At 45.4% G+C, this 27,305-nt stretch overlaps 5 protein-coding genes across 5 annotated transcripts in view; 3 read left to right on the top strand and 2 right to left on the bottom strand.

Annotated features, from left to right (window-relative positions):
- LOC129824295 (dynein axonemal heavy chain 11-like) overlaps nucleotides 1-19,424 on the bottom strand; it is a 66,515-nt gene extending 47,091 nt beyond the window's left edge. The window contains exons 1-9 of the mRNA XM_055883844.1: nucleotides 19,281-19,424; nucleotides 19,020-19,160; nucleotides 18,705-18,875; nucleotides 18,497-18,619; nucleotides 18,194-18,387; nucleotides 17,764-17,912; nucleotides 17,533-17,660; nucleotides 17,246-17,383; nucleotides 17,062-17,151 (exon numbers count right to left, since the gene is read on the bottom strand). Of these exons, the coding sequence (XP_055739819.1) occupies nucleotides 17,062-17,151; nucleotides 17,246-17,383; nucleotides 17,533-17,660; nucleotides 17,764-17,912; nucleotides 18,194-18,387; nucleotides 18,497-18,619; nucleotides 18,705-18,875; nucleotides 19,020-19,160; nucleotides 19,281-19,286 (1,140 nt within the window). The 5' untranslated portion in view covers nucleotides 19,287-19,424. The remainder of the gene's footprint in view (nucleotides 1-17,061; nucleotides 17,152-17,245; nucleotides 17,384-17,532; nucleotides 17,661-17,763; nucleotides 17,913-18,193; nucleotides 18,388-18,496; nucleotides 18,620-18,704; nucleotides 18,876-19,019; nucleotides 19,161-19,280) is intronic.
- Nucleotides 2,631-3,741, top strand: LOC129824304 (cyclin-dependent kinase 5 activator 1-like). Its single transcript, XM_055883852.1, has one exon. The coding sequence runs from the start codon at nucleotides 2,782-2,784 to the stop codon at nucleotides 3,739-3,741; it is 960 nt and encodes a 319-aa protein (XP_055739827.1). The 5' UTR covers nucleotides 2,631-2,781.
- Nucleotides 8,342-9,452, top strand: LOC129824306 (cyclin-dependent kinase 5 activator 1-like). Its single transcript, XM_055883855.1, has one exon. The coding sequence runs from the start codon at nucleotides 8,493-8,495 to the stop codon at nucleotides 9,450-9,452; it is 960 nt and encodes a 319-aa protein (XP_055739830.1). The 5' UTR covers nucleotides 8,342-8,492.
- LOC129824307 (cyclin-dependent kinase 5 activator 1-like) lies at nucleotides 14,179-15,247 on the top strand. The gene has a single exon (XM_055883856.1). The coding sequence runs from the start codon at nucleotides 14,330-14,332 to the stop codon at nucleotides 15,245-15,247; it is 918 nt and encodes a 305-aa protein (XP_055739831.1). The 5' UTR covers nucleotides 14,179-14,329.
- LOC129824499 (dynein axonemal heavy chain 11-like) overlaps nucleotides 19,359-27,305 on the bottom strand; it is a 38,874-nt gene continuing 30,927 nt past the window's right edge. Inside the window, exons 41-50 of the mRNA XM_055884197.1 lie at nucleotides 25,707-25,850; nucleotides 25,344-25,526; nucleotides 21,682-21,783; nucleotides 21,430-21,564; nucleotides 21,129-21,302; nucleotides 20,758-20,890; nucleotides 20,348-20,450; nucleotides 20,081-20,203; nucleotides 19,629-19,980; nucleotides 19,359-19,445 (exon numbers count right to left, since the gene is read on the bottom strand). Of these exons, the coding sequence (XP_055740172.1) occupies nucleotides 19,767-19,980; nucleotides 20,081-20,203; nucleotides 20,348-20,450; nucleotides 20,758-20,890; nucleotides 21,129-21,302; nucleotides 21,430-21,564; nucleotides 21,682-21,783; nucleotides 25,344-25,526; nucleotides 25,707-25,850 (1,311 nt within the window). The 3' untranslated portion in view covers nucleotides 19,359-19,445; nucleotides 19,629-19,766. The remainder of the gene's footprint in view (nucleotides 19,446-19,628; nucleotides 19,981-20,080; nucleotides 20,204-20,347; nucleotides 20,451-20,757; nucleotides 20,891-21,128; nucleotides 21,303-21,429; nucleotides 21,565-21,681; nucleotides 21,784-25,343; nucleotides 25,527-25,706; nucleotides 25,851-27,305) is intronic.

Genomic DNA, 27,305 nt, shown 5'->3' with positions numbered 1-27,305 from the left:
CATCACACTGCACACTGCCCTAACCCATCTGGACAAGAGGAATGCCCATGTAAGAATGCTGTTCATCGACTACAGCTCAGCATTTAACACCATAGTACCCTCCAAACTCGTCATTAAGCTCGAGACCCTGGGCCTCGACCCCGCCCTGTGCAACTGGGTTCTGGACTTCCTGACGGGCCGCCCCCAGGTGGTGAGGGTAGGTAACAACATCTCCACGCTGATCCTCAACACTGTGTCCCCACAAGGGTGCGTTCTGACCCTCTCCTGTACTCCCTGTTCACCCACGACTGCTTGGCCATGCACGCCTCCAACTCAATCATCAAGTTTGCAGACGACACTACAGTGGTAAGCTTGATTACCAACAATGACGAGACGGCCTACAGGGAGGTGAGGGCCCTCGGAGTGTGGTGTCAGGAAAATCACCTCACACTCAATGTCAACAAAACAAAGGAAATGATTGTGGACTTCAGGAAACAGCCGAGGGAGCAGCCCCCTATCTTCATTGACGGGACAGTAGTGGAGAGGGTGGAAAGTTTTAAGTTCCTCGGCGTACACATCACGGACAAACTGAAATGGTCCACCCACACAGACAGCGTGGTGAAGAAGGCGAAGCAGCAACTCTTCAACCTCAGGAGGCTGAAGAAATTCGGTTTGTCACCAAAAACACTCACAAACTTTTACAGATGCACAATCGGGAGCATCCTGCCGGGCTGTATCACCGCCTGGTACGGCAGCTGCTCCGCCTATAACCGTAAGGCTCTCCAGAGGGTAGTGAGGTCTGCACAACGCATCACCGGGTGCAAACTACCTGCCCTCCAGGACACCTACACCACCTAATGTCACAGGAAGGCCAAAAAGATCATCAAGGACAACAACCACCCGAGCCACTGCCTGTTCACCCCACTTCCATCCAGAAGGCGAGGTCAGTACAGGTGCATCAAAGCTGGGACAGAGAGATTGGAAAACAGCTTCTATCTCAAGGCCATCAGACTGTTAAACAGCCATCACTAACATTGAGTGGCTGCTGCCAACATACTGACTCAACTCCAGCCACTTTAATAATGGCAAAATGTATGTAAGAAATGTATCACTAGCCACTTTAAACAATGTGCCACTTTATATAATGTTTTCATGCTCTACATTACTCATCTCATACGTATATACTGTACTCTATACCATCTACTGCATCTTGCCATCTTAATGTAATTAAATGTATCACTAGACAATTTAAACAATGCCACTTTATATAATGTTCTCATACCCTACATTACTCATCTCATATGTATGTACTGTACTCTATACCATCTACTGCATCTTGCCTATGCCGTTCGGCCATCACTCATTTATATATTTTTAGGTACATATTCGTATTCATCCCTTTACACTTGTGTGATTAAGGTAGTTGTTGTGAAATTGTTAGGTTATATTACTTGTTAGATATTACTGCATGGTCAGAACTAGAATCACAAGCATTTCGCTACACTCGCATTAACATCTGCTAACCGTGTGTATGTGAAAAATAAAAATTGATTTGATAACAGGATGGATGGTCTTAAACGCCTGCTCTCTACTGCACTGACCCAATATCAACTACAGACAGACACAAGCAGAGAGAGAGAGAGGAGAGAGATTTGAGTTTGTGAGATATTGATAATATATTGGGACAGCAATTAGGGATGGGGAGGTACTTGAATATTCAAACTGAGTTTAGTCTAGTATTGGTTCAACTGTTGTATGATTTATTAAATTCTTTAAATAAACGTTTGAATGAAGTTGTATAAGCTTTTATTTGAGCTACTGCTGGTTCTTATGTTGCGTTTTACATGAAAAGGCTATTTAGACTACGTTTATAGCGCACTTTAAGTTAGCCCTCCAGTCAGTCCAGGCCTGTATGCTCCCCACTTCAAATAGCGATTATAGGCGCGCACCTATTCGTCCCCAGGCTAAATGCGCATTATTGGAGAAGATCGCTAAAGTAAAATGACTAACGCAAAAATTAGGGGGAAGAAGAGTCTGCTGGTGAACGAGATAAACGGGAACCTGACAGAGCTGCCAATATAATTTGACAGACCATTGAGATCCGTGCAAAACACTCGCCAGATACATGTTATTCAGCCATTGAGGCCAGACATGTAACGCTGTGACGTAGAAGTCACTCAGAGGTTATTTCGTTTTCAATTTATTGAGCTAGGCTTTAGCAAAGATTAGGCAAATTCTATCATGGGGAACATCAGACTTTATTAATTTGTTAATTTATTTTTGCCAACATCAAACTTAATCTTTCACACAATCGCCTCTATGACATACTTCTTTATTACGACGTGGAAACTCGATTTCAGAACCTTGGACAATTCTGATGTTCACAACCACAACAGCCTTGAACTCAAAGCACTGGACAACCCATCTTTACCTTTCAATTAACAAAGAAAATATTGAAATATCTTCATCATTTTTCACATATCAACTTGAAATCAGTGAGTAATATTTTTGTTTTGCTTTGGAACGTTATATTTCTCATGTTTATGAATACATAAGACTTATTAATGCCTATGCTTAATACTGTGATGAAGAATCTGTCCCAAATGGAACCCTGTTTCCTATATAAAGCACTGCTTTTGACCAGACCCCTTTGGGCAATGGTCAAAAGCAGTGCACTTTGTAGGGAATAGGTTGCCATTTCGGAGACAGTCAGAGCTGAGCTAGCTAGGCCAACTGAACTGATGCCAAGCATTTCATTTTGCTAATATTGAAGCATTTTGTTTTCCACAGGCACTATTGACCATGGGATCCGCAATGTCTCTCTCGCTCTGCAAGAAGGCAGTCCTCTTCAAAGACGGGCCGGACACTGTGGGTCACTTGATGGAGGTCCAGACGGGTAAGAGCGCAAAAGACAAGACTCTGAAGCGCTACTCGCCATGGAGGCGGATTGTGAAGAAGAAGGGCTCCAAGAAGGTGCAGGCCCATGAGAACACCAACCAAAGCAACATTGCCCATCTGAGTAATGAGAACCGGGAGAAGTCTCAGTCCTTCTCCAACCTGTCCACCCTCAGCCTGGAGAAGTCTCAGTCCTGTGACAAGCTGTCCACCCAGGACCAGAGCACTCCAGCCATCTCCAACAGCTCCAACAACGCCGCCTCGTCGGTCGAGAAGTTCCCCTTATGCAACTCAAACACGGCCCCCGACACGCCCCAGATGGTGACCGTCCAGGACCTTGACACGCCCAGGAGGCTGGTGATGGTCCACGCTACAACCGGCGAGCTGCTGCGCAGCCTGGGTGAGTTCCTGTGCCGGCGCTGCCACCGGCTCCAGGACATGTCTTCCATGGACCCGGTGCTGTGGCTGCGGGTGGTGGACCGTTATCTGCTGGACAACTGCTATCAGAACCAGAGCTGCATCAATCCGGCCACTGTGGTCTTCCTCTACATGCTGTGCCGCGAGGCGGTTTCCTCCGAGGTGGCCACCTTGCACGAGCTGCATGCCGTGCTGCTCACCTGCTTCTACACGACCTGCTCCTACATGGGCAACGAGATCGCCTACCCCCTGAAACCCTTCCTGGTGGACACCTGCCAGCAGACCTTCTGGATCCGCTGCATGTCCATCACCAAGCTGATGAGTGACAAGATGCTCCAGATGAACACAGACCCTAACTTCTTCTCACAGGTGTTTGCTGACCTGAAGAACGAGAGCCAGAAGGAGGAGAAGAAGAGCCGCCTGCTCAGCGGTGTGTACAGCTCTCAGTGAGGGACCTAGGGTAGAGGGGCCTGGGGAGGGCGGGTGCCAACTACAGCCTGACATTTCAAAATGGGAGGGAGGAGGATTGGTTGAGGGAGGGGGGTGATCTTTGATGAGAAAATATGTTTTATAGATTTTAAGGGTTAATATGAGGGTTCATTTGGCTTGAAAGAGAACACAAATCGGTAGCTATGAATGTGTGGAGGACTGAGGCTTTAGCTTACTATCTACAGTAACAGCTGACTGTCTGATGTGTGCACTGCCTACCACGGGAGGATTGGAGGCAGCTTTGAGTGACTGGGCTAGTGCTCACATCACAATGAGGCTGCAGCCCACCAGCATACTGTTCTGACTGTGGGAGATGTGCACTTTCTACCACGAGAGGGAAGGAGGCACCCTTGAGTGACTGGACTAGTGCTCAGATCATGGTTGAACAGACAAGCTGCAACCCTGGCGCTTTAGACAGTGAAGTGAACACCAATGTTCCCCCACAGCAAGCACGGGACACTTCTGGGGGACAGGGGTTTGTTTGAGGACCATTGGTTCTGATGAATTTGAACGAACAGTGTGACTGTTTTGGAATAAAATGCTTTTTATGATTTCTTAAAAACATCACATGTTGTGTCCTTATTATTTTACAAATATATATTTTCCATGTCCTTTTGAGATCTTGCTGGAGATAATACTTTACTAGTGGTGGGAAAAGAACCCAATTGTCATACTTGAGGTTTTTAGTTTTTTAAGTTTTTCCTAGCCACCGTGCTTCTACACCTGCATTGCTTGCTGTTTGGGGTTTTAGGCTGGGTTTCTGTACAACACTTTGAGATATCAGCTGATGTAAGAAGGGCTATATAAATACATTTGATTTGATTTGATTAAAAGTAAAGATACTTAATAGAAAATGTCTCAAGTAAAAGTGAAAGTCACCCAGTAAAATACTACTTGAGTAAAAGTCTAAAGGTATCTGGTGTTAAATGGACTTAAGTATCAAAAGTGAAAGCAAAGGCTATATATCAAGTTCCTTATATTATGCAGATGTTCTTGATTTTATTCATTTACGGAAAGCCAGGGGCACAGTCTAACAACATTTTACAAACCAGATCAGAAGCAGTAGGGATGAGTTCTCTTAATAAGTGTATGAATTTGACCGTTTTACTGTCCTGCTGAGCATTCGAAATGTAACAAGCACATCTTTACTTTCTGAATGTTGTCAAGTAAAAGTAAATGTTAAAAAATATAACAATTCTCAAGTAAAGTACAGGTACCGGTTACCATGGAAACAATAGTTTATCAGTGTGTGTGTCATGTTCATGCAGATTTACAGTGATATTTACATTACAAAATCAGTTGTCTTAGTGTTACCAAGAGAACAAGGCTATCAAACAAGCTAAGCGTCAGTATAGATACAAAGTGTAGTCCCAATTCAACGGCTCAGACAAGAAAGGTATGTGGCAGGGTCTACAGTCAATCACGGACTACAAAAGAAAAACCAGCCCCGTCGCAGACCACGATGTCTTGCTCCCAGACAGACTAAACAACTTCTTTGCTCGCTTTGAGGACAATACAGTGCCACTGACACGGCCCGCTACCAAAACCTGCGGGCTCTCCTTCACTGCAGCCAACGTGAGTAAAACATTTAAACGTGTTAACCCTCGCAAGGCTGCAGGCCCAGACAGCATCCCCGGCCGCGTTCTAAGAGCATGTGCAGACCAGCTGGCTGGTGTGTTTACGGACATATTCAATCAATCCTTATCCCAGTCTGCTGTTCCCACATGCTTCAAGAGGGCCACCATTGTTCCTGTTCCCAAGAAAGCTAAGGTAATTGAGCTAAATGACTACCGCCCTGTAGCACTCACTTCCGTCATCATGAAGTTCTTTGAGAGACTAGTCAAGGACCATATCACCTCCACCCTACCTGACACCCTAGACCCACTCCAATTTGCTTACCGCCCCAACAGGTCCACTGATGACGCAATCGTCATCACACTGCACACTGCCCTAACCCATCTGGACAAGAGGAATGCCCATGTAAGAATGCTGTTCATCGACTACAGCTCAGCATTTAACACCATAGTACCCTCCAAACTCGTCATTAAGCTCGAGACCCTGGGCCTCGACCCCGCCCTGTGCAACTGGGTTCTGGACTTCCTGACGGGCCGCCCCCAGGTGGTGAGGGTAGGTAACAACATCTCCACGCTGATCCTCAACACTGTGTCCCCACAAGGGTGCGTTCTGACCCTCTCCTGTACTCCCTGTTCACCCACGACTGCTTGGCCATGCACGCCTCCAACTCAATCATCAAGTTTGCAGACGACACTACAGTGGTAAGCTTGATTACCAACAATGACGAGACGGCCTACAGGGAGGTGAGGGCCCTCGGAGTGTGGTGTCAGGAAAATCACCTCACACTCAATGTCAACAAAACAAAGGAAATGATTGTGGACTTCAGGAAACAGCCGAGGGAGCAGCCCCCTATCTTCATTGACGGGACAGTAGTGGAGAGGGTGGAAAGTTTTAAGTTCCTCGGCGTACACATCACGGACAAACTGAAATGGTCCACCCACACAGACAGCGTGGTGAAGAAGGCGAAGCAGCAACTCTTCAACCTCAGGAGGCTGAAGAAATTCCGTTTGTCACCAAAAACACTCACAAACTTTTACAGATGCACAATCGGGAGCATCCTGCCGGGCTGTATCACCGCCTGGTACGGCAGCTGCTCCGCCTATAACCGTAAGGCTCTCCAGAGGGTAGTGAGGTCTGCACAACGCATCACCGGGTGCAAACTACCTGCCCTCCAGGACACCTACACCACCTAATGTCACAGGAAGGCCAAAAAGATCATCAAGGACAACAACCACCCGAGCCACTGCCTGTTCACCCCACTTCCATCCAGAAGGCGAGGTCAGTACAGGTGCATCAAAGCTGGGACAGAGAGATTGGAAAACAGCTTCTATCTCAAGGCCATCAGACTGTTAAACAGCCATCACTAACATTGAGTGGCTGCTGCCAACATACTGACTCAACTCCAGCCACTTTAATAATGGCAAAATGTATGTAAGAAATGTATCACTAGCCACTTTAAACAATGTGCCACTTTATATAATGTTTTCATGCTCTACATTACTCATCTCATACGTATATACTGTACTCTATACCATCTACTGCATCTTGCCATCTTAATGTAATTAAATGTATCACTAGACAATTTAAACAATGCCACTTTATATAATGTTCTCATACCCTACATTACTCATCTCATATGTATGTACTGTACTCTATACCATCTACTGCATCTTGCCTATGCCGTTCGGCCATCACTCATTTATATATTTTTAGGTACATATTCGTATTCATCCCTTTACACTTGTGTGATTAAGGTAGTTGTTGTGAAATTGTTAGGTTATATTACTTGTTAGATATTACTGCATGGTCAGAACTAGAATCACAAGCATTTCGCTACACTCGCATTAACATCTGCTAACCGTGTGTATGTGAAAAATAAAAATTGATTTGATAACAGGATGGATGGTCTTAAACGCCTGCTCTCTACTGCACTGACCCAATATCAACTACAGACAGACACAAGCAGAGAGAGAGAGAGGAGAGAGATTTGAGTTTGTGAGATATTGATAATATATTGGGACAGCAATTAGGGATGGGGAGGTACTTGAATATTCAAACTGAGTTTAGTCTAGTATTGGTTCAACTGTTGTATGATTTATTAAATTCTTTAAATAAACGTTTGAATGAAGTTGTATAAGCTTTTATTTGAGCTACTGCTGGTTCTTATGTTGCGTTTTACATGAAAAGGCTATTTAGACTACGTTTATAGCGCACTTTAAGTTAGCCCTCCAGTCAGTCCAGGCCTGTATGCTCCCCACTTCAAATAGCGATTATAGCCGCGCACCTATTCGTCCCCAGGCTAAATGCGCATTATTGGAGAAGATCGCTAAAGTAAAATGACTAACGCAAAAATTAGGGGGAAGAAGAGTCTGCTGGTGAACGAGATAAACGGGAACCTGACAGAGCTGCCAATATAATTTGACAGACCATTGAGATCCGTGCAAAACACTCGCCAGATACATGTTATTCAGCCATTGAGGCCAGACATGTAACGCTGTGACGTAGAAGTCACTCAGAGGTTATTTCGTTTTCAATTTATTGAGCTAGGCTTTAGCAAAGATTAGGCAAATTCTATCATGGGGAACATCAGACTTTATTAATTTGTTAATTTATTTTTGCCAACATCAAACTTAATCTTTCACACAATCGCCTCTATGACATACTTCTTTATTACGACGTGGAAACTCGATTTCAGAACCTTGGACAATTCTGATGTTCACAACCACAACAGCCTTGAACTCAAAGCACTGGACAACCCATCTTTACCTTTCAATTAACAAAGAAAATATTGAAATATCTTCATAATTTTTCACATATCAACTTGAAATCAGTGAGTAATATTTTTGTTTTGCTTTGGAACGTTATATTTCTCATGTTTATGAATACATAAGACTTATTAATGCCTATGCTTAATACTGTGATGAAGAATCTGTCCCAAATGGAACCCTGTTTCCTATATAAAGCACTGCTTTTGACCAGACCCCTTTGGGCAATGGTCAAAAGCAGTGCACTTTGTAGGGAATAGGTTGCCATTTCGGAGACAGTCAGAGCTGAGCTAGCTAGGCCAACTGAACTGATGCCAAGCATTTCATTTTGCTAATATTGAAGCATTTTGTTTTCCACAGGCACTATTGACCATGGGATCCGCAATGTCTCTCTCGCTCTGCAAGAAGGCAGTCCTCTTCAAAGACGGGCCGGACACTGTGGGTCACTTGATGGAGGTCCAGACGGGTAAGAGCGCAAAAGACAAGACTCTGAAGCGCTACTCGCCATGGAGGCGGATTGTGAAGAAGAAGGGCTCCAAGAAGGTGCAGGCCCATGAGAACACCAACCAAAGCAACATTGCCCATCTGAGTAATGAGAACCGGGAGAAGTCTCAGTCCTTCTCCAACCTGTCCACCCTCAGCCTGGAGAAGTCTCAGTCCTGTGACAAGCTGTCCACCCAGGACCAGAGCACTCCAGCCATCTCCAACAGCTCCAACAACGCCGCCTCGTCGGTCGAGAAGTTCCCCTTATGCAACTCAAACACGGCCCCCGACACGCCCCAGATGGTGACCGTCCAGGACCTTGACACGCCCAGGAGGCTGGTGATGGTCCACGCTACAACCGGCGAGCTGCTGCGCAGCCTGGGTGAGTTCCTGTGCCGGCGCTGCCACCGGCTCCAGGACATGTCTTCCATGGACCCGGTGCTGTGGCTGCGGGTGGTGGACCGTTATCTGCTGGACAACTGCTATCAGAACCAGAGCTGCATCAATCCGGCCACTGTGGTCTTCCTCTACATGCTGTGCCGCGAGGCGGTTTCCTCCGAGGTGGCCACCTTGCACGAGCTGCATGCCGTGCTGCTCACCTGCTTCTACACGACCTGCTCCTACATGGGCAACGAGATCGCCTACCCCCTGAAACCCTTCCTGGTGGACACCTGCCAGCAGACCTTCTGGATCCGCTGCATGTCCATCACCAAGCTGATGAGTGACAAGATGCTCCAGATGAACACAGACCCTAACTTCTTCTCACAGGTGTTTGCTGACCTGAAGAACGAGAGCCAGAAGGAGGAGAAGAAGAGCCGCCTGCTCAGCGGTGTGTACAGCTCTCAGTGAGGGACCTAGGGTAGAGGGGCCAGGGGAGGGCGGGTGCCAACTACAGCCTGACATTTCAAAATGGGAGGGAGGAGGATTGGTTGAGGGAGGGGGGTGATCTTTGATGAGAAAATATGTTTTATAGATTTTAAGGGTTAATATGAGGGTTCATTTGGCTTGAAAGAGAACACAAATCGGTAGCTATGAATGTGTGGAGGACTGAGGCTTTAGCTTACTATCTACAGTAACAGCTGACTGTCTGATGTGTGCACTGCCTACCACGGGAGGATTGGAGGCAGCTTTGAGTGACTGGGCTAGTGCTCACATCACAATGAGGCTGCAGCCCACCAGCATACTGTTCTGACTGTGGGAGATGTGCACTTTCTACCACGAGAGGGAAGGAGGCACCCTTGAGTGACTGGACTAGTGCTCAGATCATGGTTGAACAGACAAGCTGCAACCCTGGCGCTTTAGACAGTGAAGTGAACACCAATGTTCCCCCACAGCAAGCACGGGACACTTCTGGGGGACAGGGGTTTGTTTGAGGACCATTGGTTCTGATGAATTTGAACGAACAGTGTGACTGTTTTGGAATAAAATGCTTTTTATGATTTCTTAAAAACATCACATGTTGTGTCCTTATTATTTTACAAATATATATTTTCCATGTCCTTTTGAGATCTTGCTGGAGATAATACTTTACTAGTGGTGGGAAAAGAACCCAATTGTCATACTTGAGGTTTTTAGTTTTTTAAGTTTTTCCTAGCCACCGTGCTTCTACACCTGCATTGCTTGCTGTTTGGGGTTTTAGGCTGGGTTTCTGTACAACACTTTGAGATATCAGCTGATGTAAGAAGGGCTATATAAATACATTTGATTTGATTTGATTAAAAGTAAAGATACTTAATAGAAAATGTCTCAAGTAAAAGTGAAAGTCACCCAGTAAAATACTACTTGAGTAAAAGTCTAAAGGTATCTGGTGTTAAATGGACTTAAGTATCAAAAGTGAAAGCAAAGGCTATATATCAAGTTCCTTATATTATGCAGATGTTCTTGATTTTATTCATTTACGGAAAGCCAGGGGCACAGTCTAACAACATTTTACAAACCAGATCAGAAGCAGTAGGGATGAGTTCTCTTAATAAGTGTATGAATTTGACCGTTTTACTGTCCTGCTGAGCATTCGAAATGTAACAAGCACATCTTTACTTTCTGAATGTTGTCAAGTAAAAGTAAATGTTAAAAAATATAACAATTCTCAAGTAAAGTACAGGTACCGGTTACCATGGAAACAATAGTTTATCAGTGTGTGTGTCATGTTCATGCAGATTTACAGTGATATTTACATTACAAAATCAGTTGTCTTAGTGTTACCAAGAGAACAAGGCTATCAAACAAGCTAAGCGTCAGTATAGATACAAAGTGTAGTCCCAATTCAACGGCTCAGACAAGAAAGGTATGTGGCAGGGTCTACAGTCAATCACGGACTACAAAAGAAAAACCAGCCCCGTCGCAGACCACGATGTCTTGCTCCCAGACAGACTAAACAACTTCTTTGCTCGCTTTGAGGACAATACAGTGCCACTGACACGGCCCGCTACCAAAACCTGCGGGCTCTCCTTCACTGCAGCCAACGTGAGTAAAACATTTAAACGTGTTAACCCTCGCAAGGCTGCAGGCCCAGACAGCATCCCCGGCCGCGTTCTAAGAGCATGTGCAGACCAGCTGGCTGGTGTGTTTACGGACATATTCAATCAATCCTTATCCCAGTCTGCTGTTCCCACATGCTTCAAGAGGGCCACCATTGTTCCTGTTCCCAAGAAAGCTAAGGTAATTGAGCTAAATGACTACCGCCCTGTAGCACTCACTTCCGTCATCATGAAGTTCTTTGAGAGACTAGTCAAGGACCATATCACCTCCACCCTACCTGACACCCTAGACCCACTCCAATTTGCTTACCGCCCCAACAGGTCCACTGATGACGCAATCGTCATCACACTGCACACTGCCCTAACCCATCTGGACAAGAGGAATGCCCATGTAAGAATGCTGTTCATCGACTACAGCTCAGCATTTAACACCATAGTACCCTCCAAACTCGTCATTAAGCTCGAGACCCTGGGCCTCGACCCCGCCCTGTGCAACTGGGTTCTGGACTTCCTGACGGGCCGCCCCCAGGTGGTGAGGGTAGGTAACAACATCTCCACGCTGATCCTCAACACTGTGTCCCCACAAGGGTGCGTTCTGACCCTCTCCTGTACTCCCTGTTCACCCACGACTGCTTGGCCATGCACGCCTCCAACTCAATCATCAAGTTTGCAGACGACACTACAGTGGTAAGCTTGATTACCAACAATGACGAGACGGCCTACAGGGAGGTGAGGGCCCTCGGAGTGTGGTGTCAGGAAAATCACCTCACACTCAATGTCAACAAAACAAAGGAAATGATTGTGGACTTCAGGAAACAGCCGAGGGAGCAGCCCCCTATCTTCATTGACGGGACAGTAGTGGAGAGGGTGGAAAGTTTTAAGTTCCTCGGCGTACACATCACGGACAAACTGAAATGGTCCACCCACACAGACAGCGTGGTGAAGAAGGCGAAGCAGCAACTCTTCAACCTCAGGAGGCTGAAGAAATTCCGTTTGTCACCAAAAACACTCACAAACTTTTACAGATGCACAATCGGGAGCATCCTGCCGGGCTGTATCACCGCCTGGTACGGCAGCTGCTCCGCCTATAACCGTAAGGCTCTCCAGAGGGTAGTGAGGTCTGCACAACGCATCACCGGGTGCAAACTACCTGCCCTCCAGGACACCTACACCACCTAATGTCACAGGAAGGCCAAAAAGATCATCAAGGACAACAACCACCCGAGCCACTGCCTGTTCACCCCACTTCCATCCAGAAGGCGAGGTCAGTACAGGTGCATCAAAGCTGGGACAGAGAGATTGGAAAACAGCTTCTATCTCAAGGCCATCAGACTGTTAAACAGCCATCACTAACATTGAGTGGCTGCTGCCAACATACTGACTCAACTCCAGCCACTTTAATAATGGCAAAATGTATGTAAGAAATGTATCACTAGCCACTTTAAACAATGTGCCACTTTATATAATGTTTTCATGCTCTACATTACTCATCTCATATGTATATACTGTACTCTATACCATCTACTGCATCTTGCCATCTTAATGTAATTAAATGTATCACTAGACAATTTAAACAATGCCACTTTATATAATGTTTTCATGCTCTACATTACTCATCTCATATGTATATACTGTACTCTATACCATCTACTGCATCTTGCCATCTTAATGTAATGAAATGTATCACTAGACAATTTAAACAATGCCACTTTATATAATGTTCTCATACCCTACATTACTCATCTCATATGTATGTACTGTACTCTATACCATCTACTGCATCTTGCCTATGCCGTTCGGCCATCACTCATTTATATATTTTTAGGTACATATTCGTATTCATCCCTTTACACTTGTGTGATTAAGGTAGTTGTTGTGAAATTGTTAGGTTATATTACTTGTTAGATATTACTGCATGGTCAGAACTAGAATCACAAGCATTTCGCTACACTCGCATTAACATCTGCTAACCGTGTGTATGTGAAAAATAAAAATTGATTTGATAACAGGATGGATGGTCTTAAACGCCTGCTCTCTACTGCACTGACCCAATATCAACTACAGACAGACACAAGCAGAGAGAGAGAGAGGAGAGAGATTTGAGTTTGTGAGATATTGATAATATATTGGGACAGCAATTAGGGATGGGGAGGTACTTGAATATTCAAACTGAGTTTAGTCTAGTATTGGTTCAACTGTTGTATGATTTATTAAATTCTTTAAATAAACGTTTGAATGAAGTTGTATAAGCTTTTATTTGAGCTACTGCTGGTTCTTATGTTGCGTTTTACATGAAAAGGCTATTTAGACTACGTTTATAGCGCACTTTAAGTTAGCCCTCCAGTCAGTCCAGGCCTGTATGCTCCCCACTTCAAATAGTGATTATAGGCGCGCACCTATTCGTCCCCAGGCTAAATGCGCATTATTGGAGTAGATCGCTAAAGTAAAATGACTAACGCAAAAATTAGGGGGAAGAAGAGTCTGCTGGTGAACGAGATAAACGGGAACCTGACAGAGCTGCCAATATAATTTGACAGACCATTGAGATCCGTGCAAAACACTCGCCAGATACATGTTATTCAGCCATTGAGGCCAGGCATGTAACGCTGTGACGTAGAAGTCACTCAGAGGTTATTTCGTTTTCAATTTATTGAGCTAGGCTTTAGCAAAGATTAGGCAAATTCTATCATGGGGAACATCAGACTTTATTAATTTGTTAATTTATTTTTGCCAACATCAAACTTAATCTTTCACACAATCGCCTCTATGACATACTTCTTTATTACGACGTGGAAACTCGATTTCAGAACCTTGGACAATTCTGATGTTCACAACCACAACAGCCTTGAACTCAAAGCACTGGACAACCCGTCTTTACCTTTCAATTAACAAAGAAAATATTGAAATATCTTCATAATTTTTCACATATCAACTTGAAATCAGTGAGTAATATTTTTGTTTTGCTTTGGAACGTTATATTTCTCATGTTTATGAATACATAAGACTTATTAATGCCTATGCTTAATACTGTGATGAAGAATCTGTCCCAAATGGAACCCTGTTTCCTATATAAAGCACTGCTTTTGACCAGACCCCTTTGGGCAATGGTCAAAAGCAGTGCACTTTGTAGGGAATAGGTTGCCATTTCGGAGACAGTCAGAGCTGAGCTAGCTAGGCCAACTGAACTGATGCCAAGCATTTCATTTTGCTAATATTGAAGCATTTTGTTTTCCACAGGCACTATTGACCATGGGATCCGCAATGTCTCTCTCGCTCTGCAAGAAGGCAGTCCTCTTCAAAGACGGGCCGGACACTGTGGGTCACTTGATGGAGGTCCAGACGGGTAAGAGCGCAAAAGACAAGACTCTGAAGCGCTACTCGCCATGGAGGCGGATTGTGAAGAAGAAGGGCTCCAAGAAGGTGCAGGCCCATGAGAACACCAACCAAAGCAACATTGCCCATCTGAGTAATGAGAACCGGGAGAAGTCTCAGTCCTGTGACAAGCTGTCCACCCAGGACCAGAGCACTCCAGCCATCTCCAACAGCTCCAACAACGCCGCCTCGTCGGTCGAGAAGTTCACCTTATGCAACTCAAACACGGCCCCCGACACGCCCCAGATGGTGACCGTCCAGGACCTCGACACGCCCAGGAGGCTGGTGATGGTCCACGCTACAACCGGCGAGCTGCTGCGCAGCCTGGGTGAGTTCCTGTGCCGGCGCTGCCACCGGCTCCAGGACATGTCTTCCATGGACCCGGTGCTGTGGCTGCGGGTGGTGGACCGTTATCTGCTGGACAACTGCTATCAGAACCAGAGCTGCATCAATCCGGCCACTGTGGTCTTCCTCTACATGCTGTGCCGCGAGGCGGTTTCCTCCGAGGTGGCCACCTTGCACGAGCTGCATGCCGTGCTGCTCACCTGCTTCTACACGACCTGCTCCTACATGGGCAACGAGATCGCCTACCCCCTGAAACCCTTCCTGGTGGACACCTGCCAGCAGACCTTCTGGATCCGCTGCATGTCCATCACCAAGCTGATGAGTGACAAGATGCTCCAGATGAACACAGACCCTAACTTCTTCTCACAGGTGTTTGCTGACCTGAAGAACGAGAGCCAGAAGGAGGAGAAGAAGAGCCGCCTGCTCAGCGGTGTGTACAGCTCTCAGTGAGGGACCTAGGGTAGAGGGGCCAGGGGAGGGCGGGTGCCAACTACAGCCTGACATTTCAAAATGGGAGGGAGGAGGATTGGTTGAGGGAGGGGGGTGATCTTTGATGAGAAAATATGTTTTATAGATTTTAAGGGTTAATATGAGGGTTCATTTGGCTTGAAAGAGAACACAAATCGGTAGCTATGAATGTGTGGAGGACTGAGGCTTTAGCTTACTATCTACAGTAACAGCTGACTGTCTGATGTGTGCACTGCCTACCACGGGAGGATTGGAGGCAGCTTTGAGTGACTGGGCTAGTGCTCACATCACACTGAGGCTGCAGCCCACCAGCATACTGTTCTGACTGTGGGAGATGTGCACTTTCTACCACGAGAGGGAAGGAGGCACCCTTGAGTGACTGGACTAGTGCTCAGATCATGGTTGAACAGACAAGCTGCAACCCTGGCGCTTTAGACAGTGAAGTGAACACCAATGTTCCCCCACAGCAAGCACGGGACACTTCTGGGGGACAGGGGTTTGTTTGAGGACCATTGGTTCAGATGAATTTGAACGAACAGTGTGACTGTTTTGGAATAAAATGCTTTTTATGATTTCTTAAAAACATCACATGTTGTGTCCTTATTATTTTACAAATATATATTTTCCATGTCCTTTTGAGATCTTGCTGGAGATAATACTTTACTAGTGGTGGAAAAGTACCCAATTGTCAAACTTGAGTAAAAGTAAAGATACTTAATAGAAAATGACTCAAGTAAAAGTGAAAGTCACCCAGTAAAATACTACTTGAGTAAAAGTCTAAAGGTTCTGGTGTTAAATGTACTTAAGTATCAAAAATGAAAGCAAAGGCTATATATCAAGTTCCTTATATTATGCAGATGTTCTTGATTTTATTCATTTACGGAAAGCCAGGGGCACAGTCTAACAACATTTTACAAACCAGATCAGAGGCATTAGGGATGAGTTCTCTTAATAAGTGTATGAATTTGACCATTTTGCTGTCCTGCCTGAGCAATTGATGTCGCGATGGTATAAAGGGTCGGGAGACAGGCACAAGAATGCGTAATAGGGGTTTTCATTTCCCCAAATTACGGCGTGCCGTGTAAATGCACTGGGACGAAGACCAAACAAACACGATCCAATACACACGGTAGAAACCCAAAACAAAAGAGTTAGGAGTACCTTGAATAAATGACACAAGCTCACAATGATTAACACACGGGACTAGACCTGTATTCATCTGCGCAATCCACAATGGCACGAAAGCCAAAACACACAGCACAGGTACTCACACGCACCAACGGACATTGTAAGAATAATCGACAGGACGCTGGTAAACCAAGGACACACTTATACAATTATTAATCACTTGGAATAAGGGACAGGTTTGCGTAATGAACGTTCCGGAGGGATCCGTAACGAGCACATATTTTCTTTCGAAACTTAGTCAAGTAAAAGTAAAAAAAAATATATATATATATTCAAGTAAAGTACAGATACTCCAAAGTTGTACTTCAAAGTATTTTTACTTAGTTACTTAACACCGCTGTAGTTTTTCTAATGATTAGTAAATGGATTATAAATGTCTATATTAACATCTAATAAATGATCCAATAATGAATTTGAAAGTTTAGTAAATAACTCTATATAGCTTGCTAACATTTTACAAATGTACAAACAACAATTAGTAAATAGTGAACAAACTGTTTACAAATTATCTGTTAGTGGATGTTGTTATGAAGCGTGAATCAAACATTTGATTTCAATTTCCCATCCCTAACACCAATGGACAGACAGACATGCACACATTCCTTTACCTGGTCAAAGTTGTCCAGAGCAGCGTGAAGGTTGGCATGCATGCCAGTGGGAGGCTCGTTGGTGATCTTGATGGCATTCTCCAGGATGCCCTGAGTCAGGAGAGGAGAACAAACACACTTTTCAATTAGGAAAACACACAGTGACTTTATAAATGCATGTGTGTGTGCGCGTGTGTGTGTTTACCTGAGGGATGATGTGCTCCTGTGGTGTAGGGGCAGGCTCAGCACTCATAAACACTCTGTAGTCCTGGTGACTGCCCTCACAGCAGCGTTCCAGAAGCTTCTCCAACGACCCCAGCCAGCGAGCCACCAGGTGGATATTCTGACAGAGATAAATGAATGAATGGATTGATGGATGAACAAATGTGTGCTAATACATAAAACTAATACATTGATTAATGAAACAGTGGATGGATGGATTTAATGAACTATATCTTATGCACAGCACAGTATATAGCAAGATAGCCATACCTGTAGGATGACCCAGTGTCCCTCCTTAGCAGCCATCTCCATGGCAACCTCAGCCACAGCCTCCTGGCCCTGACCCAAAGACACATTGTGGAGCTTCCCCAGGTCTATGGTGAATCCTAATTTCCTGCCTGTTACCATGGGAACAAGAGTTTCTCAGTGTGTGTGTGTGTGTCGTGTTCATTCAAATTTACAGTGATATTTACATTACAAAATCAGTTGTCTTAGTGTTACCCAGTGACTCCACGTCTTTGAGAGGGTCCACTCCGGGAGACAGGATGAAGAAGACAGGTGAGGCAGGTCCACTCTCTCTGAAGGACTTAGCAAACTCGGTCTTCCTCCTCTCTGTATACTTCACCCCCAACTTCTCTTCCACAAAGTTCCTGCACACAGAAACAGAGAGGGAGATAGAGAGAGAGGGAGTGAGAGGGGGGGTATGGAGAGGGAGAATGATCGTCATTATAATTTGCCAGAGACATATGAAAGATGGGGATGGAGGGAGAGAAGAGGAGAGGTAGAGAAGAGGAGAGGGACCGGAGAGGGAGATGGAGAGAAAGCGACAGTAAGGAGCAAAGAGGACAGGAGGCCAGCTAAGGTACATTATATGTCCTTCAACTATCCAGTGTGTGTTGGGAGGTGGTGGGTATTGTTGGCGTGTGGTCACCTGACAGCGTAAGTCATCCTATCAGGTCTCAGGGCTCTCATCATAATGAGTTTCTGTAGAGAACTTTTTGCTTTCCACTCCTGAGGAAACTTCTCTTTCTCCGGACACTCGGACTCTACCACCTTTTTCCAGCGTTTAGGGGAGCCCTCGATGTCCCGGTCCAAGCCACGAAACTCATCAGTGAAACTCATTGTCTAGAGGAGAAGAGGGGAAATACGTGTTTGTAAGTGTGTGTGTGTGTGTGTGTGTGTGTGTGTGTGTGTGTGTGTGTGTGTGTTTGATACTGTGTGTGTGTGTGTGTACCTTGATGGCGCTCCAGGCCTGGTTGGAGAGGAAGTCTACAGGACAGATGTAGATGTGGTCGATGTTGAAGCGGAGCAGGAAGTCTAGTTCTCGTACGTCTATCTCCTTACTCATCAGTAACAACTGGGGAACAGGGAACACACTATTAGAACTAAGAAAACACACACACACACAACCCCCCCCCCCCCACACAGACACACAGACACACCTGGAAGGCGAGCTGAGCGGTGAAGGTGAGTTTGTCTCTCTCAAACAGGCCTCTGCTGATGTAGTTGAAGGTGGAGTAGGTGATGCCGTCTATTAGAGTGTTGACTCTGCCCCTCACGTCCTCACACACCTCTGCCTGCTCCACCGCCTTGTGGAACACCACGTTGAACGCCTACAGGGAGGGAGACAGTGAAAGACAAAAGCCTGAATAAGCTAGAACGCTGTAATCCAGTTGTTAACTGGTCTGTACTGGTCCATTTGGACAGGTACCTGTATAAATAAAGGTTCAATCAAATAAAAAAGTGCTGCTGGTAACCTTGAGGCTGAACTGGTACATGGGGTTGATCTTGTTGAGGTCGTTCATGATGAAGTAGAGCAGAGAGGATCTGACTGCTACGGGGCGGTAGTGTTCTCGGGCCTCGTTGATCTTCACCTCGTTCACCTTCGCCTCCAGCACCTACGTCCCATATTAGCATATTAGCATATTAGCAATCAGGACCAAGAGATATAGCACAGTTTGGCTATTTAGTCGGTCTAAGTTCTCTTTCTTTATCCTTAACCTCTGTCTCTGTCTCACCTTCATCTCGATCTCTGCGGCCGTGTGCTTGGTGGTCTCTAGTTTCTCCACCAGGACGTTGTCGCCTAGGAAGTTGCTCTCGGCAGCAGAGAGACGGCCCAGCAGCTCGTCCTCCAACAGCTTCAGCTCTATCTTGAACAGGTTCTGCTGCTTGGTCAGGTCACTCTGCGACCGCGACACAACCGTTATACAACCACAACACAACCGTTCAACAACTGTTATACAACCGTTATGCAACCACAACACAACCGCAACATAACAAACAAACTTTACTCAAATAAATCATTTCGCAACATGTGGGTGGCCCCGGGAATCAAACCCACGACCCTGGTGTTATAAGCACCCTACCTTACTACCGACGGAGCCATACAGGACCACGACTATGCAGAAACCGACCACAACCAGACTTCAAGTGTCATTTTGTGACCGTGTGAGGTCAAGAAGGAAGAAGCTGAGAGAGCCAGAACGGACAGGGGACATAGCCATCTATCCCACCTTGAGGTGCTCGAGGTCGGGCCTCTCCAGATTGACCACCTGGGCCAGCAGCTGGTCCTCCAGGCCGTCTCTTGTAACAGTGAAGTTGATGAGGGTGGTCTGGGCCTGGATCTCAGGCTTATAGTGGGGGTTAGCCAGCTTAGTGTGGAGGATCAGTCTGAACGCTGGGTGGAAGAAACACTCTTTATCCCCCACCTTTATACAACTGGGAGAGAGAGAGGGCGAGAGGGAGAGAGGAGGAGTGTGCATTACCTGCCCTTTTGATGATGATGTGGTGTGTGTGTGTGTGTGTGTGTATATGTTACCTGCCCTTCTTGATAGTGTGCCGTCCCAGTAGAGGGTCTATGACAGGGTCGATGGACTCCTCCAGATTCTCGATGAGGACAGTGTCTCCTGTCACAACAGCCTGCTCTATCACATCCACATACCTGGGGAAATGGGCATTAGGTAGAACACATCGAACATACCTGAAGAGAGAGCAAGCTTAACAGATACATCTATTTGGGAGATCCATTCAGGAGAGGGGAGAATAGGATGGAGGGACGACACAGAGGAGAAGAGAGCAATCTCACCCTTTCTCTCCCAGGCTGACCACCTTGAGGCTGTTGCCATAACGAATCTTGATCCACTTGATGCCCTGCAGTTGGGGGTCAATAAGCAGTGGCCAGCGTTCACCTGGGAGCACACAAAGGAGGAACATGTTGCAATTGCAATACGTTTACAGATATAGGATCTTAATCTGAGCCAGTTTGCTACAGCATAATCCTGCATCAACAGGAAATGTGAGTTACTATAATTAATGGACATTTCTGTAAGGGAGAATCAAGACTGAAATGTCCAAGTACAAATTATAAACTTCAGAAGCCCTGTTAAACGTCAAATGGCAGGAATGTTCTCCTGCAACAGTGTGATCATATTAAGATCTTACATCTGTAGCATGGACATAAAGGTGTAGAAAGTATAAAACATTCTCTACGCTCACAGTTGGTGAGGATGGTGGCGTTCTGAGTGGACATCTTGTCTCCCGGCAACCCCTCGTTGTTCCACTGAGCCACGGTAGCATCATCAGTCAGCATACACACTGGATCTAACCCCTCCGTCATGGGGATGGGGATCTGAGAGAGGGAGGAGATGAGAGGAGGAGAGGTGTGTCAGCATACACACTGGATCTAACCCCTCTGTCATGGGGATGGGGATCTGAGAGAGGGAGGAGATGAGAGGAGGAGAGGTGTGTTAGCATACACACTGGATCTAACCCCTCTGTCATGGGGATGGGGATCTGAGAGAGGGAGGGGAATAGGAGAGGGGGAGCATAAGAGAGAGAGAGAGTAAGAGATGAGAGGAGAGAAGGACCTTCTGGCCACGTAGGAAGGGCATCCAGAGGTTCTCCAGTAGTTCTCTGCGGTACTTCTTAGAGAAGGATCCGGCGTAGGAGATGAAGGCTGCAGTCAGCAGAATGTCTCCACACAGAGTCTCCTCCTGCTCATGGTACCCGGCTACAGAGTGGGCCCAACGCACATTCTCCGACTGAAACACACACACACACACACACATTATCCACCAATGGAAAACACGTACTGTTAATGTTTGGAAACTTTCGGAGGTAGCATGACAACAAACTAACTGAGCTGTTATTGGTCCTCCAGCTCCTCACCTCGAGTCCTTTGACGAGGCGATTGGCCAGTTCGATGGTCTTGTTGGTGTGGTTGACCTCGTCCTGACAGCGAAGCTTCTCAGAGGTAGCCTTCTCAAACGCAGCAGTCAGGGTGTCCAGACTACAGTCCAACTCCTACACACGCGCACACACACACACGCGCACACACACAGTTAAGGGAAAATGTGTGTGTGTGTGAGAGAGAGAGAGAGAGAGAGAGAGAGAGATAGAGAGAGAGAGAGAGAGACCCACAGCTAGTTTCTTCCTAATGGCTTCTAGTTTGTCTGCAGCCTCAGCCAGGTCAGCATTAGCCTGAGACAGACACAGCTTCTTCACCTCCACCTCACAGAACACCTGGGGAGGAAACAGGCACGCTCACAAATGCACATTCCATAACATCAGTTTAAGTTGCAAACATCCACAAGGGTAATACAGTATCTTAAAAGACGTGTGGTAGCCAACCTCAGGCTATTAGGTGAGAGAGATACTTACATACATCTATGTATAGCAGTAGGAGAGAAAAGGAAAATAAGAATGTGAGAAAAAAATAACACAAGCTAAAGAACAGTATTCTTCCATAGCTTTGATCAGGTGCTGCATATCAAATGGACCAGAGGTAAGACTGCATTTGGTCATTATACATGCAGTTACAGTTGAAGTCGGAAGTTTACATACACTTAGGTTGGAGTCATTAAAACTCATTTTCAACCACTCCACAAATATCTTGTTAACAAACTATAGTGTTGGCAAGTCGGTTAGGACATCTACGTTGTGCGTAACACAAGTCATTTTTACAAGAATTGTTTACAGACAGATTATTTCACTTATAATTCACTGTATCACAATTCCAGTGGGTCAGAAGTTTACATACACTAAGTTGACTGTGCCTTTAAACAGCTTGGAAAATTCCAGAAAATTATGTCATGGCTTTAGAAGCTTCAGATAGGCTTATTGACATAATTTGAGTCAATTGGAGGTGCACCTGTGGATGTATTTCAAGGCCTACCTTCAAACTCAGTGCCTCTTTGCTTGACATCATGGGAAAAACAAAAGAAATCAGCCAAGACGTCAGAAAAAAAATTGTAGCATGAAGGTACCACGTTCATCTGTACAAACAATAGTACGCAAGTATAAACACCAAGGGATCACATAGCCGTCATAACGCTCAGGAAGGAGACGCGTTCTGTCTCCTAGAGATGAACGTACTAAATGCAAATCAATCACAGAACAACAGCAAAGGACCTTGTGAAGATGCTGGAGGAAACAGGTACAAAAGTATCTATATGTACAGTTAAACAAGTCCTATATCGACATGACCTGAAATGTCGCTCCGCAAGGAAGAAGCCACTGCACCAAAACGGCCATAAAAAAGCCAGACTGCGGTTTGCAACTTCACATGGGGACAAAGATTGTACTTTTTGGAGAAATGTCCTCTAATCTGATGAAACAAAAATAGAACTGTTTGGCCATAATGACCATCGTTATGTTTGGAGGAAAAAGGGGGATGCTTGCAAGCCGAAGAACACCATCCCAACCGTGAAGCACAGGGATGGCAGCATCGTGGGCGGGGGGGGGGGGGGGGGTGCTTTGCTGCAGGAGGGACTGGTGCACTTCACAAAATAGATGGCATCATGAGGAAGGAAAATTATGTGGATATATTGAAGCAACATCTCAAGACATCAGTCAGGAAGTTAAAGCTTGGTCGCAAATGAGTCTTCCAAATGGACAATGACCCCAAGCATACTTCCAAAGTTGTGGCAAAATGGCTTAAGGACAACAAAATCAAGGTATTGGAGTGGCCATCACAAAGCCCTGACCTCAATCCTATAGAACATTTGTGGGCAGAACTGAAAAAGCGTGTGCGAGCAAGGAGGCCTACAAACCTGACTCAGTTACACCAGTTCTGTCAGGAGTAACTTATTGTGGGAAGCTTGTGGAAGGCTACCCAAAACGTTTGACCCAAGTTAAACAATTTAAAGGCAATGCTACCAAATATTAATTGAGTGTATGTAAACTTCTGACCCACTGGGAATGTGATGAAATAAATAAAACCTGAAATAAATCATTCTCTCTACTATTATTCTGACATTTCACATTCTTAAAATAAAGTGGTAATCCTAACTGACCTAAGATAGGGAATTTTTACTAGGATTAAATGTCAGGAATTGTGAAAAACTGATTTTAAATGTATTTGGCTAAGGTGTATGTAAACTTCCGACTTCAACTGTACGTGTTCAGTTTGTGTGTGTGCATCTATATACAGAATGGTGTATTAGAGTATGTGTGGTGTATAAAGTATGGTGTATTAGTGTGTATGTGGTGTATACAGTCCAGTGTATTAGTGTGTGTGTGTGTGTGTGTGTGTGTGTGTGTGTGTGTGTGTGTGTGTGTGTGTGTGGTGTATACAGTGCGGTGTATTAGTGTGTGTCTGGTGTATACAGTATGGTGTTTTAGTGTGTGTGTGGTGTATACAGTATTGTGTATTAGTGTGTCTGGTGTATACAGTATGGTGTTTTAGTGTGTGTGTGGTGTATACAGTATTGTGTATTAGTGTGTGTGTGGTGTATACAGTATTATGTATTAGTGTGTCTGGTGTATACAGTATGGTGTTTTAGTGTGTGTGTGGTGTATACAGCATGGTGTATTAGTGTGTGTATGTGCGCGAGTGTGGAGTCTGCAGTATGGTGTATTAGTGTGTGTGTGTGTGTGTGTGTGTGTGTGGGGTATACAGTATGATGTATTTGTGTGTGTGGTGTATACAGTATGGTGTATTGTTGTCTGTGTGGGGTGTATACAGTATTGTGTATTAGTGTGTGTGGGTTGTATACAGTAGTGTGTATTGGTGTGTGTGGGGTGTATACAGCATTGTGTATTGGTGTGTGTGGAGTGTATACAGCATTGTGTATTAGTGTGTGTGGGGTGTATACAGCATTGTGTATTAGTGTGTGTGGGGTGTATACAGCATTGTGTATTAGTGTGTGTGGGGTGTATACAGCATTGTGTATTAGTGTGTGTGGAGTGTATACAGCATTGTGTATTAGTGTGTGTGGGGTGTATACAGCATTGTGTATTAGTGTGTGTGGGGTGTATACAGCATTTTGTATTGGTGTGTGTGGGGTGTATACAGCATTGTGTATTGGTGTGTGTGGGGTGTATACAGCATTGTGTATTAGTGTGTGTGGGGTGTATACAGCATTGTGTATTAGTGTGTGTGGGGTGTATACAGCATTGTGTATTAGTGTGTGTGGGGTGTATACAGCTTTGTGTATTAGTGTGTGTGGAGTGTATACAGCATTGTGTATTAGTGTGTGTGGGGTGTATACAGCATTGTGTATTAGTGTGTGTGGGGTGTATACAGCATTGTGTATTAGTGTGTGTGGGGTGTATACAGCATTGTGTATTAGTGTGTGTGGGGTGTATACAGCATTGTGTATTAGTGTGTGTGGGGTGTATACAGCATTGTGTATTGGTGTGTGTGGGGTGTATACAGCATTGTGTATTGGTGTGTGTGGAGTGTATACAGCATTGTGTGTGGAGTGTGTGGAGTGTATACAGCATTGTGTATTAGTGTGTGTGGAGTGTATACAGCATTGTGTATTGGTGTGTGTGGGGTGTATACAGCATTGTGTATTGGTGTGTGTGGAGTGTATACAGCATTGTGTATTAGTGTGTGTGGGGTGTATACAGCATTGTGTATTAGTGTGTGTGGAGTGTATACAGCATTGTGTATTGGTGTGTGTGGGGTGTATACAGCATTGTGTATTAGTGTGTGTGGAGTGTATACAGCATTGTGTATTGGTGTGTGTGGGGTGTATACAGCATTGTGTATTAGTGTGTGTGGGGTGTATACAGCATTGTGTATTGGTGTGTGTGGAGTGTATACAGCATTGTGTATTGGTGTGTGTGGAGTGTACCTCGTGGAAGCGTATGATGTTGAGGACCCAGGCACAGAGACCGGCGGCGGCAGATGATTTGAGTCTGACAAACTCAGGGTTAAACTCTGGGTCACGGAGGTACTCATCTCTCACGCACCTCACTGTCGATTCCGGGACGTGTTCCTTGTCGAAGTTCACCAACGCCTGTAGGAAGTCATCCACCTGGGTATAGACACACACATGGGCGTGCACACTCTGAAACACTCTGAAACACTCTGAAACACTCCCGTTAACACAAAGTGACACAGACACACGGACGGCCAGACAGACAAACCGTCACCTCTGGGATATGCTCCTTACACACACGGTCACACAGACAGGACAAGACACACCAAGACTGACCTTGCTCATGACTACTTTCGCTGCCTTCCAGCTGCGGTCTTTGGGCAATTTACCATGAGGAGCCAGTAGCACCATGACAGCAGCAGACACGTTAGTCACTATGGCTGGGGGGTTAGGGAACGTCTTCAACTCTGTCAGGTTCAGCTAGGGGGAGGACACACAATTTTAGGAATCACATGACGTAAAAAACGTCATGTATTAAAGGTCCAATATATCTCAATATCAAATCATTTCTGGGTAGGAAATAAGTCAAATTCAAAAGGCACTCGCACATCTGAGCTATCTTTGTTGCAGGTGCCTGGTAACAGTTGAATAAGGTGAGAGAAAAAGAAGAAACCTGCAAACTGCTCTTGCTAGTATGACTGCTCTTTATTAAGCTTTACGTATCGGCCTCAAGGCTTTCGTCTTGAGCCTTATCGTTTTTTAAATGGGTAGCAATTAAGTACCTTTTTGTTATTGTTTTAAATTAAAATGGTAAAAGAAAATTAGCTTATTAGCAAAGAGCAATTTCTCAAGCAAGAATTTTGCTAGGGCTGTCTGGGAGTGGTCTAACTGGGGAGGGGAAAACTGAAAATGAGCCGTTATTGGAAGAGAGGTTTGGAATTCTCTTTCTTATTGGTCTAATAACTAAGTTACCACCTGATGTCACCAGGCAGGCCGATACTCCATTCCACCACAACAGGCTGAAATTTCAGGCAGTCTTTTCATACAGCTCTTACACTAAAAGGGCATAATCATCTTCACAATTTCACCCTATTATTCCAAACTCATATTGTGTAAATATATATAAAACACAGGAAAATCACATTGATGACTGCATTTGGCCTTCAGTCATGTATTAAGTTAATGATTCAAATCATGTATGTTTTTTTTTGTGTGAAAATGAGTTCAGAGCTGCCTGTAGTGTGTTACCCTGTTGAGTGTGTTGAGGGCTGTGTTTGCTGCCTGTAGTGTGTTACCCTGTTGAGTGTGTTGAGGGCTGTGTTAGCTGCCTGTAGTGTGTTACCCTGTTGAGTGTGTTGAGAGCTGCGTTAGCTGCCTGTAGAGCTGTGTGTTACCCTGTTGAGTGTGTTGAGGGCTGCGTTAGCTGCCTGTAGTGTGTTACCCTGTTGAGTGTGTTGAGAGCTGCGTTAGCTGCCTGTAGAGCTGTGTGTTACCCTGTTGAGTGTGTTGAGGGCTGTGTTAGCTGCCTGTAGTGTGTTACCCTGTTGAGTGTGTTGAGAGCTGCGTTAGCTGCCTGTAGAGCTGTGTGTTACCCTGTTGAGTGTGTTGAGGGCTGCGTTAGCTGCCTGTAGTGTGTTACCCTGTTGAGTGTGTTGAGAGCTGCGTTAGCTGCCTGTAGAGCTGTGTGTTACCCTGTTGAGTGTGTTGAGGGCTGTGTTAGCTGCCTGTAGTGTGTTACCCTGTTGAGTGTGTTGAGAGCTGCGTTAGCTGCCTGTAGAGCTGTGTGTTACCCTGTTGAGTGTGTTGAGGGCTGCGTTAGCTGCCTGTAGTGTGTTACCCTGTTGAGTGTGTTGAGGGCTGCGTTAGCTGCCTGTAGTGTGTTACCCTGTTGAGTGTGTTGAGAGCTGTGTTAGCTGCCTGTAGTGTGTTACCCTG

This window comes from Salvelinus fontinalis, chromosome 26 (assembly GCF_029448725.1).
Source record: "Salvelinus fontinalis isolate EN_2023a chromosome 26, ASM2944872v1, whole genome shotgun sequence".
Classification (NCBI taxonomy): Eukaryota; Metazoa; Chordata; class Actinopteri; order Salmoniformes; family Salmonidae; genus Salvelinus; species Salvelinus fontinalis.
The sequence above is the reverse complement of the archived record's forward strand: the minus strand, read 5'-3'. Positions and strand labels throughout refer to the sequence as shown.